Source organism: Anoplolepis gracilipes, chromosome 7 (assembly GCF_047496725.1).
Source record: "Anoplolepis gracilipes chromosome 7, ASM4749672v1, whole genome shotgun sequence".
Classification (NCBI taxonomy): domain Eukaryota; kingdom Metazoa; phylum Arthropoda; class Insecta; order Hymenoptera; family Formicidae; genus Anoplolepis; species Anoplolepis gracilipes.
Window position 1 is genome coordinate 6,090,620 of NC_132976.1, and position 15,473 is coordinate 6,106,092.

At 28.1% G+C, this 15,473-nt stretch overlaps 3 protein-coding genes across 15 annotated transcripts in view; 1 reads left to right on the forward strand and 2 right to left on the reverse strand.

Annotated features, from left to right (window-relative positions):
* Ndae1 (Na[+]-driven anion exchanger 1) overlaps nt 1–5,617 on the forward strand; it is a 54,428-nt gene extending 48,811 nt beyond the window's left edge. For all 13 annotated transcript variants that reach the window (XR_012047118.1, XR_012047119.1, XM_072896735.1 and 10 more), the window contains one exon: nt 1,160–5,617. Coding sequence is in view for 11 of the 13 variants with exons in the window: in XM_072896735.1 (XP_072752836.1) it covers nt 1,160–1,237 (78 nt within the window). In the remaining 2 variants the exon portion in view is untranslated. The remainder of the gene's footprint in view (nt 1–1,159) is intronic.
* Nucleotides 5,608–8,659, reverse strand: LOC140668111 (putative gustatory receptor 28a). The gene is made up of 4 exons (XM_072896746.1): nt 6,423–8,659; nt 6,218–6,286; nt 6,052–6,141; nt 5,608–5,943 (listed from the first exon to the last, which is right to left on the reverse strand). The coding sequence occupies exons 1-4, from the start codon at nt 7,539–7,541 to the stop codon at nt 5,848–5,850; spliced, it is 1,374 nt and encodes a 457-aa protein (XP_072752847.1). The 5' UTR covers nt 7,542–8,659; the 3' UTR covers nt 5,608–5,847.
* A 143-nt stretch (nt 8,660–8,802) lies between these two features.
* Nucleotides 8,803–15,195, reverse strand: Jasper (JIL-1 anchoring and stabilizing protein). The gene is made up of 12 exons (XM_072896744.1): nt 14,969–15,195; nt 14,339–14,409; nt 14,033–14,193; nt 13,780–13,913; nt 13,353–13,542; nt 12,956–13,048; nt 12,539–12,881; nt 12,001–12,175; nt 11,790–11,843; nt 11,632–11,697; nt 11,425–11,557; nt 8,803–11,154 (listed from the first exon to the last, which is right to left on the reverse strand). The coding sequence occupies exons 1-12, from the start codon at nt 15,047–15,049 to the stop codon at nt 10,907–10,909; spliced, it is 1,749 nt and encodes a 582-aa protein (XP_072752845.1). The 5' UTR covers nt 15,050–15,195; the 3' UTR covers nt 8,803–10,906.
* Between the last annotated feature and the right edge of the window lie 278 nt (nt 15,196–15,473).

The window sequence follows — 15,473 nt, forward strand, 5'->3', positions numbered from 1 at the left end:
TTACAGTTGCGAATTAATATTTTATATATATATATATATATATAAAATATTAATTCGCAACTGTAATGCACGCAATTCCGCGTGAGAGAGTAGAGTTTTTAGATTCCAAGATTGATTTTACTGTAAACTTATACAAATTCCATTGTGCAGTTATTCATTAAGAAAAAAAAGGTTTTTCTATTTTATTGAGTTCTATCACGTATGTCCAGTTACGTTTCATTCTTTTTGTCGTATAAAAGTATATAATCGTCTATGAAATTCAGCTTTGCAATTCGTGCTTATAGAAATATGCACGTTCTGCGTTAATTTGTGCAACGCAGAAGTAATTAAACACTAATTGAGAAGACGTTACATGTATGTCTAAACTCATTTTTCATCGATTCCCATTTCACCTTTAAATTATCACTAATCATGTGTGCAGTAGTTAACTTTGTAATTGTATGTATTTTGTTATGTAAACGAGATAACCATGCATAGGAAATGATCGAAAAAGGACGTAAAATGTGAATTTAAGAAATAGACTGATATAACGTTTTCTCTCTTTGTAAAATGAAATGAAAGTATTTATACAATTGCATGTTCCTTTTTTTTCATTGCATTATTATCTCCTTTTTTTATCGTTGCATGAACATTAAAGTGCTGCTTTTTTCGTTATTTTATTATATCAATAAAATGTATAAATGAAAGAAAAATCTCAAAGTTAAAGAAATTCTCAATGCCAATTTATTAAAATTGTTCAGAAATTTTTTTATATTTAATATATATATATAATATTTTTATATGTAATATTTTATACGTAGTCTTTCATAAAAAATGAGATTTTTTTCTTTCTACTATATACATATATAGTATCTGTAATATTATTTTTATCTTTACTTTTTTCTCTAGTTTTAGATACTTTCTCTTCTAACGTTATTACATGTAATCAAATGAAGAAGGTCAAGAAAAATTAAATACCACAAAAATGATTATGAAACAATTGTAAATATAATATGTTTTTAATTGTTCAAATTCTCTACATTCGTAGAAAATTTATGAACGATAACACAACAAAAAACAATTCAATACATATCTTATATTAAGAGAATTTTAGGAAAAATATATCAAAGCAAATTCTAAAGAATAAATTAACGAATACTTTTTAATTCAATTATTTCAGGTAGATTTAATACGATCCAAGGAAAGCATCAGTTCTTTAAAAGCAAATGGTACTACCTCAGCCGAAACTTCCGTTTAATAAGAAGACAGCAGAAATAAACATATTAGTATAGTATATAAATTTTTTTAATTTTAATCATTTCATTTCGATACTGTTTCTCTTTTACAATTTCTACTCTGATCTCATAAATCGCTATTAAACTGACGATTATGTCTAATATAATTTCCCAAATACAATTACTTTTATCTACAGAGGTATCTAAAAAATAGATATCTATCATTTATCAATTGTCCTTAATTGTATTATATTTATAATATAATTAGGGAACAATACGTCGGTTTTTGCAATATTCTGCGGTTTATACTCAAATGTAAATGAGATTCTCACCTTCTCTCAATGTATATAGAAACAATTCAACAAAATTCGCCAATAATATCCAATTGTGATTCCATGAAATCTTTTTCTCTCACCCTCTCAATAATAGTACGAGTTGTTACAATTTTCGTTTGATTCGTGTAAAAACAATCACAAAAGTAGTAGTGAGAAAAGAAGAGACTATGTATATCTATATTCTTTCTAGTAATTATTCAACAAATAATATTTTTTCATTAATTTTACATGTGAACTGTACGAGAAGCAATCCATGAAAAAGAACAATTCTAAAATTCCAAAAAATGCTTTGAAATAAAGGCACGCGGTAGAACATGTTTCTACGTTTAATGACGATGGCAGGTAAAATTTTAAAACACTTCTATATTACTATATATCTTCTTCAAGTGTGAGAGAGAGAGAGAGGGACACACACGATTTGGACTAGTAAGATATTTATATGATTTATATAAGTCAATAGCAATATATCTACGCTAGAAATTCGTGAAGAAACGCACATTTTTCCAAATTGCAACACAGAAAAACATATACATTGCATTTATAAAACATAAGTAAGAGAAACTACACAGTAAAGTTCGAATTTTCAATCACGGCCCGTGAAGAATTAGTCAAGCTTTAACCTATATTCAAATATTCAAATAATTAATATTAATAATTCTTATTATCGATCATTCTTAGGTTAACATGAAACAAATTATAATAAATAAAAATAATAATCAAAAATATCGTGCAGATTATAATCATTTGTCATGATTCGGATATTAAAACGTGTATAATTTTAATTATTGGAATATTTGACTGAACATTGACAAGTGTAGATTTAAGTTAATCGTAACATTTGATTGTACGATGTGAATCAAATAGAAAAAAATGTATAAGAATATCGCAGTGCAATAACATTTCTGGGTGTAGATATTAAGTAGTTAAAGTAACTTTACAATGATACTATGCCAAAGAAACCCCACAATATACGTAAATCAATATACTATACGTATGCTTCCTTTGAGGGATATCTGGCAAATGTTGCGGAATATGATAGATGCTATAAAAATCTGGAAAATATCGCTTGCTAACAAAACACTCCGATAAAATATTATTAATTATCTAATTCTAATTCAATACTGTCAAGCAAAAATTATTGAGATTATTTAGGGTGTCTACTTAAATCTTGTAAAGAAATTCCCTGAAAATTCCCTGATTTTCTAGGTATTTTTGTTCATGTCCAAAATTCCAAGTAAGAGAATATTTTCAAGATTTTTTTTAATACAACTTGCTCTAAAATAAATTTTATTATATACGTTTTCTAATATTTATACAAATTTATTCATACAAAGGAAAAAGCCTTTTAGTTTCAAAACTAAATAACTTTCAGATAAGCATTTTTTACTTGCATAAAATTTTCATTTATCATTAAAAATTACGAAGAATATGTATTTCATATTATATTAAGAATATAGAAACAAATATATATATATATATATATATATATACATTTATAATTTATTTTAAACGCATATATGTATATATAATTTATTTGGCTGGCTGATTAGTGTATGTATGAAGCTGACGTTTCACTTCGTAGAAACACTAATTATTGAGAGTTCTGACTTTATTTTTAATACTGCTTTATTTTTAATAGTTGTTTTTTAATTTTTAATAGTTTTTAGAATGTTCACAAAATTAAATATATAGTTCTAACTATTAAATAAAAAAAAATTGCTCACACCAAGTTCACCCTGCGTTTCACTTTGACACCCTATTATTATTTTGTGAACTAAAAGCTGGAGAAAAAAAGTTTTGTTTTTATAAATAATATTCATTTTTACTCTCAATACAATGTGATTTTATTCCGAAATACTAACATCATGCAATTAAAAAAAAAATTAACATGGCACTCTTCGTATCGCTCATAAATCGAAATTAGCTTTTATATATGTATATATATAGCATTTCTTTTGTTCATATTTTAAATAAAAATTTTATTTTATACAAAAAAATAACGTATCTTTGTCATTTTCTAAAATTCAAGACTTCAACTAAACTCTTGCGCTTGCTAAACTGTGAAATTTTACTTTCATAACTTTTTTAATATCTGGACGCTCAACTAGCCATCAGCGACAATATATGCATTTTAATTATAGAAAAATTAGTTTTTTTGTTGCAATGAAAATTTTATGTACTATAAAAATATAGATGCAATATGTAATATTTTATAAAGTAAGGCAGTGAAAAGCAATCTCTTGAAGGATAATAATGTTATTCGTGATTAAAAAGAAAAATATATAGCCGTCAATCCGTATAGTCTGTGACATATAATAATTAATTATAATTTAATTATAATTAAAAATAATAATTAATTGCAACAATTCTTACGACTTTACTGAGTAACAATGGATATATTCTGTTGGATATGTAAATAGTTGTTTATCGATTAATTGAATGAAAGAGAATTTTTAATACACTATATGCTTGAAAAACAAAATTTTTTAACTTTAATTAAATTACGTAGCGCAAAATAGTTTATTAAAATACAATTTACTGTTATATAATTTGTTCAAGTTTGTATAAAATAATTAAAATAATTAAGAATTATGAAATTTCCGTATCAAATTGACAGAATAATTGCATTAACAATTAACGTATACAACTTGTATGAATCAGAATATATTTAAAAAATCTTTTCTCAAACGATCTGCAATAGATCTATTAATTATAGATCTGCTAATGATCAAGGACCTTAAAAAATTAGCTTTTTAATTCGACTTAACAAAAAATTCGAATTAACAAAATATTATTTAAGGCGTAAATATTCCATATGCAATTTTTACAAAATTGAATTTTAAGCCATTTATATATTTTTTTATACAAACATTTTACTATAACGAGTAGTTTGAGAAAACAGATTTCAGTACGGAGCCAAAACAATATGTATGTTTAAATTGCGTAGGAATACGCAAGGGAAGACCGACAGTGTTAAAACAGTATGAAATATTATTAAAACAATATGAAACATTATATCGTACTGGAAAGTATAATCGCATATGCGTATTTTTAGTATATTTTTAGAAAAAAAAATGTGCGTTCGCGCGCGTAAAGTGTTTAAATCACTTGAAAGTCATGCATAAACGTGCGTTTGTTAAATATCAACAACGCTTATCCTGTTATTGCAATATTAATGCTATATGGCGTGACATTTAGAATACGAAGTATCGTAAACGGAACGAATAAAAATGTCTAGAAAGTGTGCCATAATGTTAGAATAAACGTGCAAATATATTAAATTAATGAATATATAACATGTAAAAAAATATAAATTTATCTGATAAGAAAAGATGTATGTATGATATGTGTATGTATAGTGCGTTCCACATATCACGTAACAATGATCTTCGATGCGTTGAAGGGAAAAACTCTGTCACACATTCGAAGAGCATAGTTTCGCGCATAAATTTCACGAATTCATGATGACGAATGGGCTATAATTCGCCGACGTAGTATTAATTGGTTGTGATTAGGAAAGACCGTCTCGGAGACTAGTTTCCTAGTTAACATGGAAAGTAGCTAAAATGCCTGTAACTATATAATGTCGTATAATTATAAACCATATGCTGTGTTACTTTAAAATTTAATGTGCAATTATTAAATGTACAAAGATTAAAAAATTTGCTATACCATTTTCTGTTATATAATACAAAATTACATTCATAAACGTGGGCCTACAGTCGGATAGGACCGCATTATAAACGAACTTCGCGTGTGGTACTTATAAAGAATTAATAGCGTTTAATGACCATTAGTGACGATCGTGTTTAACGATAATGCTTGTTTGAAAAATTCCCGAGTCGGTTTAACAGAAAGTGCGATCTGGGGCGTAAACAAATTGATTGATATGATATTTTACGATGGAAAATATCGCAAAATCAATGGATGACGGCATTAAAAAAGAAAGTTCATACATTAGAGAAATTTGTACTAGAATTCCATTTTATCATTGTACCCTATAGTAACTGGGTGACGTTCAAATTGATATGATGTATAATGAATAAATTAATTGATAATTATATGTAATTATGTATAATATATATTTTTTACACCTTTATCCTTCCAGTTCTATAGATCAGAATTCATTATTATGTACATACATATTAGAAAATTACATTAGAAAGTTAGTTACGAAAACAAAATTATCGTTGCAAAATTCTACGTGCGTGTCGAGATCCATAATTGAATTTGTAAAATTCTCCAATTCAAGAAACTTCCTATACATTATTATCTTCAATTTGTTATTATTCTGTGTTTTACGAATCTTGATGTGTACAATTACAGTGTGGTCTCGAACTTCCCATTTGAAATTGCACAAGTATTACCAGATACGTCACCACCGTACCGATTAGCTGATGATCAAAATTACCATTACTAAATTATATTTTAATTGTGAAAATTTTAATTCTCTTTCTTTCTCTCATATCAGACACGTTTCGCATTATTCTCAATATTCTCACCGAATAAAGGAAACTGTTATCAAGTGTAAAGTATCCATTAGCTGTGAACCGTATCTTACGATGTAGTATTTGAAGCGAAAATTCCTTGAGCTACAACAATAAAAATATAATAAATGTCGAATATTACGACAAAAAAGGACGTTAAGAAAGATTTATTTATGATTACCTCTGATTTTGCTTCTTTGCCGATTGCGCAACTTAAAATGTTATGTACTACATTTCCCGTTTTCTCCATCTACAAAATCATAAATTCATAATTGGAATAATGCCATACACTCATAAAATATTCGGTTTTTATTTCGTCTCTCATCAGTAAATCGATTAAATTACTTTAGAGCATGATAAACAAGCTCGAGTTTGCATTATCCTACCTCATTCAAAATCTTAGTAATCCTGTTGGTGAGGAAAAAAATTGGGTAAATCAGATATATTAACCAGAAGATGGTGTTAGTAAAAACCTCGTATTCTAAAACTTCGTCGGACATCAACAGAGGCGAGAGAAGGTAGTAGCCGTTATATATGAGTGATAAAAAAAGGAAAATGACGCCGAACAATATTGGCAGTGAATAGAAATCCGACACGTTCCCCGAGATCTCACAGAGGTGACAATGCACATCTCGCAGTTGCAGCAGCTGTTGAACGGTGGAGTTGCTGACGATGATGCGGCGCGTCTGACAGAGCGATTGCGATCGAAGATCCGGTGTGCTGACCCTGGACAAGTTCTGCAGTGCCCGATTCACGTCAGCAAAGTCCGCCTGGATGATCGTGACCAGTAGAAAGTACTGCATTATCATCCATCCTACGTGAAATGTCGGCAGAACATCCGATAGCCAGGAGATTGGGCTTGTGTGAAAGGCCAGAACCTCGGTGATCAGGAGAACGATCAGCAGACAAATGTTCAAGATGAAGACAATGATCAGGGAACATGAGATACGCTGTCGTTGCAACGGACTATATAGATGATATAAACGATTAATCTCACGTTCAATATCCGTTAATTGATTTATAATTCGCACCAAGAATTTCTGGTCGACACAATAAAACAGCAGAATCGTGCAGATCACGATGGTACCGAGTACAGTTTGCACAAGTTCGATAGCTACGGTTAAATTTGTCTTGTTCTCATAGTTCATATTAAGTCTATACGGTATCGAAAGATAGTCCGAAGCGACCGTTAAGCTAATTAGTACGGTGTTGTAGACGATACCAAATTTGGAATACTGAAATGTATATAATGTCCTCTTTTTCGGCGTGCCAATACGATAGGTGAATGTAGCGAGACCGATAAGCTTGAAAAATATTATTAACACCCGAACCATCCAGAGAGAAACCTGAGGAGACTTCGATTTTATTTTCACCACTTTCTGTTTGCTAATTTTTTCCACGGTATTCATTTTATTTAGATTTCCGAAGATATTGAAAGTCTTAGCATTCATGAAAATTAAATCAATCGAAGGGGAAATATTCTTGTGATAATTATCTTCCTCCATAATTTAATTTGAATATTTAATTCTTCTCTGTTATATCTTATTAATTTATATATATTCGTGCTCTCTTTCATGACTTGTAAATATTTTCTGTTGTTTTCATATTCCAATTGAATATATATAAATTTTATATTACATGTATATGTATATACTGTTGTACACTATATGTGTAAATTTTTTTTTTTAATTTATACATTGTAATTTGAAGTACTGTTTATGTATGTTAATGTATAATATCGTTTCACATATATATTTTTATTTTAAATTATATAATTATATAATTATATAATTAAATAAAGAGAAGCCTATTCTTTATTGATATCTATCTTTCCAGTTACTGCGAGTCAAAATTAATCGTATTTGTTTAAATGTCATATAAGACCAATTATCAAAATTATTAAATGGACACTGCGCTCTGCGTTGCGCTTTATTTATGCAAAGACACTGAACGTATGTAGCGAGAAACTTTTGCAAATACCTTCCTCGCGATCGTATCATGTATGCAAAAATGTATTAAATATTAAGTCCATGAGACTCGTAAGCATGTGATAAAAATATGAGGCTTACACTTTTATTCTCTATCATCTATATAGATACCGATCCTGTGATAAAATAGCAGATTACAGGCTAGGAAACGAGTTGTATTATGTATCGTGACATCCACTGGAAAACCTTCTGGAATATTTATTACTTATATGGTATGATAAACGGGCACGATATTAATACAGAATATACAGTTTTGTTTTTTTTTAAATGTTAGATTCTCATAGTAATTAAAGTGATTTGAAAATGTCCTTATAACTTCAACAATCCATTGCGATTATTAAATTCTTATGAAAATATGTAAAAAATTTTTAGCCTTCAAAACACAAAATTCTTTCATTAGCAATAATTTTTTTATCAATATAAGTATACGCATTTACATAAAGCTTTATACATATAAAATATTTGTTTTATTATGAACGAGAACTTTATATCATGTCATGATTTAATTTGAAAATATAAAACTCACACATTAAACATTATTTTGCGCTTTGATGTAATTTAAACATTTTGTGTGATTATCTTCGATTATCTTCTTCATTTATAATTTGAAATTAATAAAATTTCAAATCTTCTCTATATTTATCTCTCTCTCTCTCTTTTATGATTTGATAAAAAAAAATACCTTTTATGTCTCCCTCGTTATATCTAGTTTTTTTAATTCTATATGTATCTAAAATATCTATATAAATAAAATAATACATTAAAGCGAGATATAAGCTTAGATTGTATATTCGTATATTATCGATAGTATCTGTACAAGTCCTATGCACATACGCATTACAAATCGAGCATTTGCATCAGTACTTTCCATTGTAATATGACCTTGCTTCTATAAAATTGACTTTGAAATGTTCATATAATTCGTCTCTGAATTTATTACATCGAAACAAAGTTATAAACTACTGTACGAGCATCTTAAAAATAATAAAACAATATTAAAAGAAGTCCACGAATATAAAAATAGATAAATATAGCTAATACAAATAATTCGATGTAATCATACCTTGTCATATTAAATCTTCTTTGTTTTATGCGATTTTATTAACAAGATTGCTTTTACAAATTTTCTTTTATCGAGATATGCAATTATAAAATTACAGTTATATCCTATGTGATTATTGAATGTACATGTATAATTTAATCTCTAACTTGTGTGATATTAAATCCAAAGTAATTATAATATTTTCATTATATTTTTACGAAAATGGAAACAAATTTATTTCTGATTTGTAGAATAAAATATATAACATCTGCTATGGCAGTTTATTCTAATTTCGGACAAAATTTCGATATAAAAATTGCATCCTTAATAAATTCTGATACTTTCTTTACAATACGTTATATATATATATATATATATATATATATGCATCGTATATATGTATCTCATATATATCATTAATTATAAAATATGATTTAATACTTACCAATTTTGTAAAATGTACGTAATTGTCACGTAATAAAGATATGATAATGTCCGAAAATTATTGGTTTATAGCTCTAATTTGTACAATTTCGATATCTTTTTACGCGCGAGCACTAATTTTAATATTATAGCAATGATTTTAATTAGTAATATTATAAACAATAATATTTTGAATATACGAATAATATATTGTATTACGAATACTAAAACAAAAACGCAGACATGTGCAAAAAGAAAAGAACATATTTTTATCTTTAAAATGCAACGAAAATGAGAAAAGTTATTTTCACATAAAGAAAACTGCTAAAATACGAGAATTTCTAAAAACGCGAGAAACTCCTGGTTAAAACAAAATGCGAATGCCAACGATTATTTTCTTATTATTCATTGCATTATTTGTATGTAATGTGTGACGTTTATCACTAACATCAATTGTATTAACAAGTAAATAAATTCTGTGTGAATAGTGTTTATGTGCTCTTTACAAATTTCCTCCATGGCACTACCCGAATATACAGACTAGTATTTCAATACATGACAGCATTATTTTACTGTCAAGTAAAAATACTATGCATTTCGTTCTGGTCTTATCCATTATATTAGCCACTTTTATTAAATAATCTCTGACAGTGAATATTTACCTGATCTTATCGAGTTAGTAATCAGTAATGATTGCAAATATTGTATCAAGTGATGCAGGTGTACTGCGAATCGTACAATGTGGATATATACTCACTCATGAAATAAAAGATAACACAACTAATTCAAAAGATTGATTTCCACGTGTACAAAAGCAATATCGATCGCATTCACAGAATTAAACTTCAATATGATTTTATAATCCTTTTTAATACTTTTTATCCAATAATATTGTTAGCATTGTAACAATAATTTGCATTTTTTATATGTAAAAATAGTTTTTATTTTAATTTTTACGTTTTATTAAATAATATAGAGATTTAAAGTAAAAAAAATCATAAATAAATAATATTTATTGATTTAACATATGTAAAACTAAGTTTTATTAAATTTTATTATTATGATTTATTATTATGTGAATAATTTAATATACTTTGTAATATAATGGATTTCTAAGTGTGTAGCCAGATATATTATTTACATCTAATAAAAAGTTAAATTTAAACGAATCTCACTTGCTTCTACTTTCAAGTATATTGTAAAAATTAAATTTATGTCGTAATTTAATGATTGCATAGGCACATATATATTTAATATAAGCAGAGGATTATAAAACCAACATATAATGGAAATATAACTTTATAAATGCGCCCGATATATACTTCAGCTATATATCCGTTCTTTTTTCTTTTTTTAGTATCATAGTAGTATACAAGAAAATAAGCAAAGTTTATGTTAACGAATAAAAATTTTTATGTTACTTGGTCTCCTCATTCTTGGAATTCTCACTTCTAGGCACTTCTACTTCTGTTTCAACAACTGTTTCCACCTCTGTTTCTTGCACTACTGGATCAGATTCTGCTTCTACTTTTGATTCCAGTTCGAACTCCGCTTCTGGTTTATGCTCTGCTTCTGGTTCTGTTATAGATTCTGCTTCCACTGCCACATCTGTATCTAGTTGACTGGCACTATCATCCGCAAGTGAATCCTCTGATCTTCCTGCATCTACATACACACACATACCAAACATTTATATATACACATATATGTACATGCACGCACGCACGCACGCACGCACGCACGCACATATATATATATATATATATATATATATATATATATAATATATTAATATATATAATATATTAACAGCATGTCACAGACTATTTTTTGTTTGATGTTTGTATCATCTCTAATTATTATAAAACTATTTCATCGAGTTGTAAATTTGATCAGTTACTTATTATTCATAATCATAAAATAGTAACAACTTACCTGAACAAGCAGGATCAGACATTAATGAAAACACCTTCTCTTCAGGCATATTTTTTGTCAATTCCTTGAAGTGGACAACTTGATTTGAAAATGATTGCCAAAATGACTGACCCTCAGGTATAGTAAACATAGCCTGCAACATTTTTAAAGTTTCGACAAATATATGAAAAAAGAAATATTTAAATTTTTTTTGCATATGACAATTACCTTATACTTGTTATATATATGCTCAGCTTTTTGTCTAATCTGTTCGGCCTTTTGTTTGAAAATAGCCTGGAAAAAATGTTATAAATGTATATGTATTATAACATGTACAACACAAAATTAATAACACATTAAGCAAAAAATGTATCATTTATATATACCTCTTCTTCTGCACTTAGTTTCCATTCTCCTAGATTGCCAATATATCGTCGCAGCTAAAATAAAAAAAAATTTATTAAAAAGAAATATAACAGGAGAATTAGGGTAAGCAGTATTTAAGGCAGTATGATATTATATAAATTATATATGTCTTAATAAAATAAAAAAATTCTCTATTATCAAAATTATTAAAATATTTGATATATTACTCACCCTTTTCACTGTTTGAACAATATGAGGATGTTTTTTCAGCATTAAAGGATCAATTGAAAGACCCAAAATATCATCCATCGCCTGTAAGCATTTATCTGTATTTGCTCGATCTAGTCCTAGATTTGATTTTATTTGAGCATCTAATTGTAGGAGTTGAGCTTCTATACGAAGCCACCTAGAAAATAACATTGTACATATAAGCATTTAGTTTTGTAGCAACTAAATATAATAGTCGTAACTACATAGTAGAATCTCGTTAATTTTGACTTTTTGGGGATAAAACAGAGAAACTCTTAAAAAACATTAATAGACTATCTTTGTAGTGTCAGATGCTCAATTATCGTTTATATGTTTATATTTTAATTGCTCACATGAAGCTATCATGTGCATGTATCGTCATATGATGTATCAATTATGATATAGAGGAGATGTGTTATAAGTGTTTTTGAAAGCACATGTAGAAGACATCCAAATTAACAAAAATTGATGAAACATTATAGAATATTATAGAAATATATATTATAGGAAATTTCTTCACCTCAGTTTATATGTTTTGCGATGAACAGCCCCATCTTTTGTTAAAAGACGCTTCTCCTCCTCTGGCACAACAACATTAAAATCTAGAGAGTCCTTCACCTGTTCTGGTAAAACCTCACCACTTTCCAATTGCGCTTTGAGCTTCATAGCATTCCTAGCAACTATCCAATCCCATCGTGCTCGAGCTTCTTTACTTTCAAAAGATTTCGGCCTGTCTACATCTAACTTAATGCCTACATGTTCTCCAGCAAATGTACGAGCTAAGAGAACGCGGTTTGATGTATCAGAAGATGTAGTACTCGATACTACTGTTACGTCAAGTATTGATCCTTCATTATTTCTCTCTGTAAATTAGATAAATATTTTAAAAATAGGTTATAACAATTGTGTGAGTAGAGTAAAATCTATAAATGCCTACTTTCGATAGCAGCTCTTTTCTTATGCATTACATTTGGTGTTTGATGCTCATTAGGATCTTCATTTTTCGCTTTACGACCTCGTCCAGAATGTTCTAAACAAAAAATAATGTATAATTTTTTAAATCTTGAAATATAAATAGCATTTTATATAATATTGATAGCAAATACAATAAAATAATTAAAACATGATTAACATTCTAGAACTTAATGCAATTAATTGTTTCAGATACATTGTATATTAATTGGAAACAATAAGAAAATCGATTATTCAACAAGAATATTTTATTATCTAGGTTTGTATAGAATATTTTTTACTTTTTATGTAAAATTTGTAAAAGGATAAAATAATAGATTTTGAAGTCTCCATTATATCATAACAAAACACATGATATATACCATTTTTATCCATTTCAGTTTCATCAGAGCTAGAGAAATCTGCAAAGCGTTTTGGCTTAATCTTGCGTCCACTGCGACTAACTACCTCTTTAGGTGATTCCTCGCCTTGTGAATCTAAAGCAGCTTCTTGCTTCGATGAATCATTTGTGGCTTTCCCTCTACCACGTTTCTTCTTCACTTCTGGAGTATCCTATAATCATGTGTTATTTCCCATGTGTTATATTTGATTTTTGTAATAGATATGTGTTATAAATAATATTGTAAGGAATAATCGCACAAACTATTTAAGCTTTAAAAATGTTTGTCAGCAATTCCTAAATTTTTTTTGGAGTATATTCATCAATAACTGTTTTTTTGGCACAGTATTGTGAAGAATGTATTGCATACTCCAAAGTTTTTTTACTATTATTGTACAAACATTGCTTACAGGAGTACTGGAGGTAGTAGTAACAGATTTCCTTTTTAAAGATTTTTTTTTATCTCCTTCATCTATCATTAAGGAACCAGATTCCATGTCACTATCTGTAGCACTAGCAGTTGGTAATTCTGTTGCATCAGCACCTTTGAATAAAACATAAAATGATTTATTTTTAAAATAATTATTTTAAACTATTAAATTTAAACTAATAAATATAACTAGTAATAATATAAATAATTATTATTAAGATAATATTAGTCACCTTTAATAGCAGCGATATCTGCCAAAGGCTTATTTCTGTCATTTTTAAGTTCTTGTTCAAGTTGTTGTATGCCCTCATGAAAAAATTTTCGTCGACTAGGTTTGCAAAATTTTGCTTTATTTTCAGTATAGGTATACAATTCTTCAACCTTGCAAACAGCTCTAAAATTAAATATTCAAGTTTGATTAAATATCATGAAAATATTCTTTGGTAAATATGATAAACACTAATATACAGTATACAGAGTATAATTATATTAATATATCAAAGAAATTAAATTTGTAAACAACTGATAATATTACTTACGTTTCTCCTGTACCATAAAAGTAGACACTATATTTAGCATTCTTCGAATTTGGGTCACTAACTTTTTCAACCTGCAAACAGGTAGACAATATATATGAGTCATATTTGTATATAATTTATATATAATGTACAAAGTTGCAATATATATTTGAAATTATGTATATTTTTGTGCATCATATACATATGTATACATATATATATATATATATATATAATTCTACAGATATAAATAATCTTAAAGATTATATTATAATTATTTACAGTTATAGACAATTATAGAATATTTATAAATTATATATATAAATTTTTTAATCAAATTTAATTATATTAACATAAATATAAGCAGCTATACATTAAATATTATAATCATATAAAATACAACTTAGCGAAATGTCATCCATTCCATATAAATCCCGCGCTTTTCTTACTCTTATATGGGAAACGCGATTTTAAACATCAAAACATGACCGCGTACACACGAGATGATCTAAGACGATCTAGAATCAATTGATATTCGTCTTTGCATCATCGTAATCGGATATTTGCGAGAAATGAGATACGATAACATCGCATTCGGTATTAGGCATTTTTGTGTTTCGTCGTAGAAGGACATCGCGTCTGGATACTCACTTTGGCTGGCCATGGCGGGTAACCTCGAACCTTCGCAAACACCTTGTCACCGGAGAAGAATTTCTTCACCAGCTTCACCATGATTACGAACGACCCGCGATCGCGGCACCAATCTGTCTTATCGCACTCTTTCGGTCACCGAACGCTGTTTTTAATGATATGGCGTAGTTAATTTCGAGGTAACATCTCACAAAATACCACGACAACCGCCATTTGCACGATACGTACACATCGAAAAACACGCTCGATACGACGCTCAATCTGATTCGTCGCCGAACGTTAAGGCCATGCATGTGAAAAATTTTGATCGTAACCGTAAGCAAATCGACTAATCACAATCGAGTATTTTGAGACGTATAAGAATGTTCGACTGTGATTGGTCCATCTTGTCAATGGCTTAGTGACAGATCACAAAATCAAGTATATGATTATTTTAAAAAATTTGTTAATATTCTTCTAATTATCTATATAATTGGATATAATCATTGAGATTATGTATATATAT

Excerpts from the sequence above, each read along its gene's own strand:
- LOC140668111 (XM_072896746.1), bottom strand. The coding sequence starts at position 7,541 with ATGGAGGAAGATAATTATCACAAGAATATTTCCCCTTCGATTGATTTA. Across the intron at positions 6,142-6,217 it reads GCAAAGAAGCAAAATCAGAG|CTCAAGGAATTTTCGCTTCA; the intron begins GTAATCATAAAT and ends TTATTGTTGTAG. Across the intron at positions 5,944-6,051 it reads ATAACAGTTTCCTTTATTCG|CTAATCGGTACGGTGGTGAC; the intron begins GTGAGAATATTG and ends TTTGATCATCAG.
- Jasper (XM_072896744.1), bottom strand. The coding sequence starts at position 15,049 with ATGGTGAAGCTGGTGAAGAAATTCTTCTCCGGTGACAAGGTGTTTGCG. Across the intron at positions 13,543-13,779 it reads CTACTACCTCCAGTACTCCT|GATACTCCAGAAGTGAAGAA; the intron begins GTAAGCAATGTT and ends ACATGATTATAG. Across the intron at positions 13,049-13,352 it reads AACTGAAATGGATAAAAATG|AACATTCTGGACGAGGTCGT; the intron begins GTATATATCATG and ends TTTTTTGTTTAG.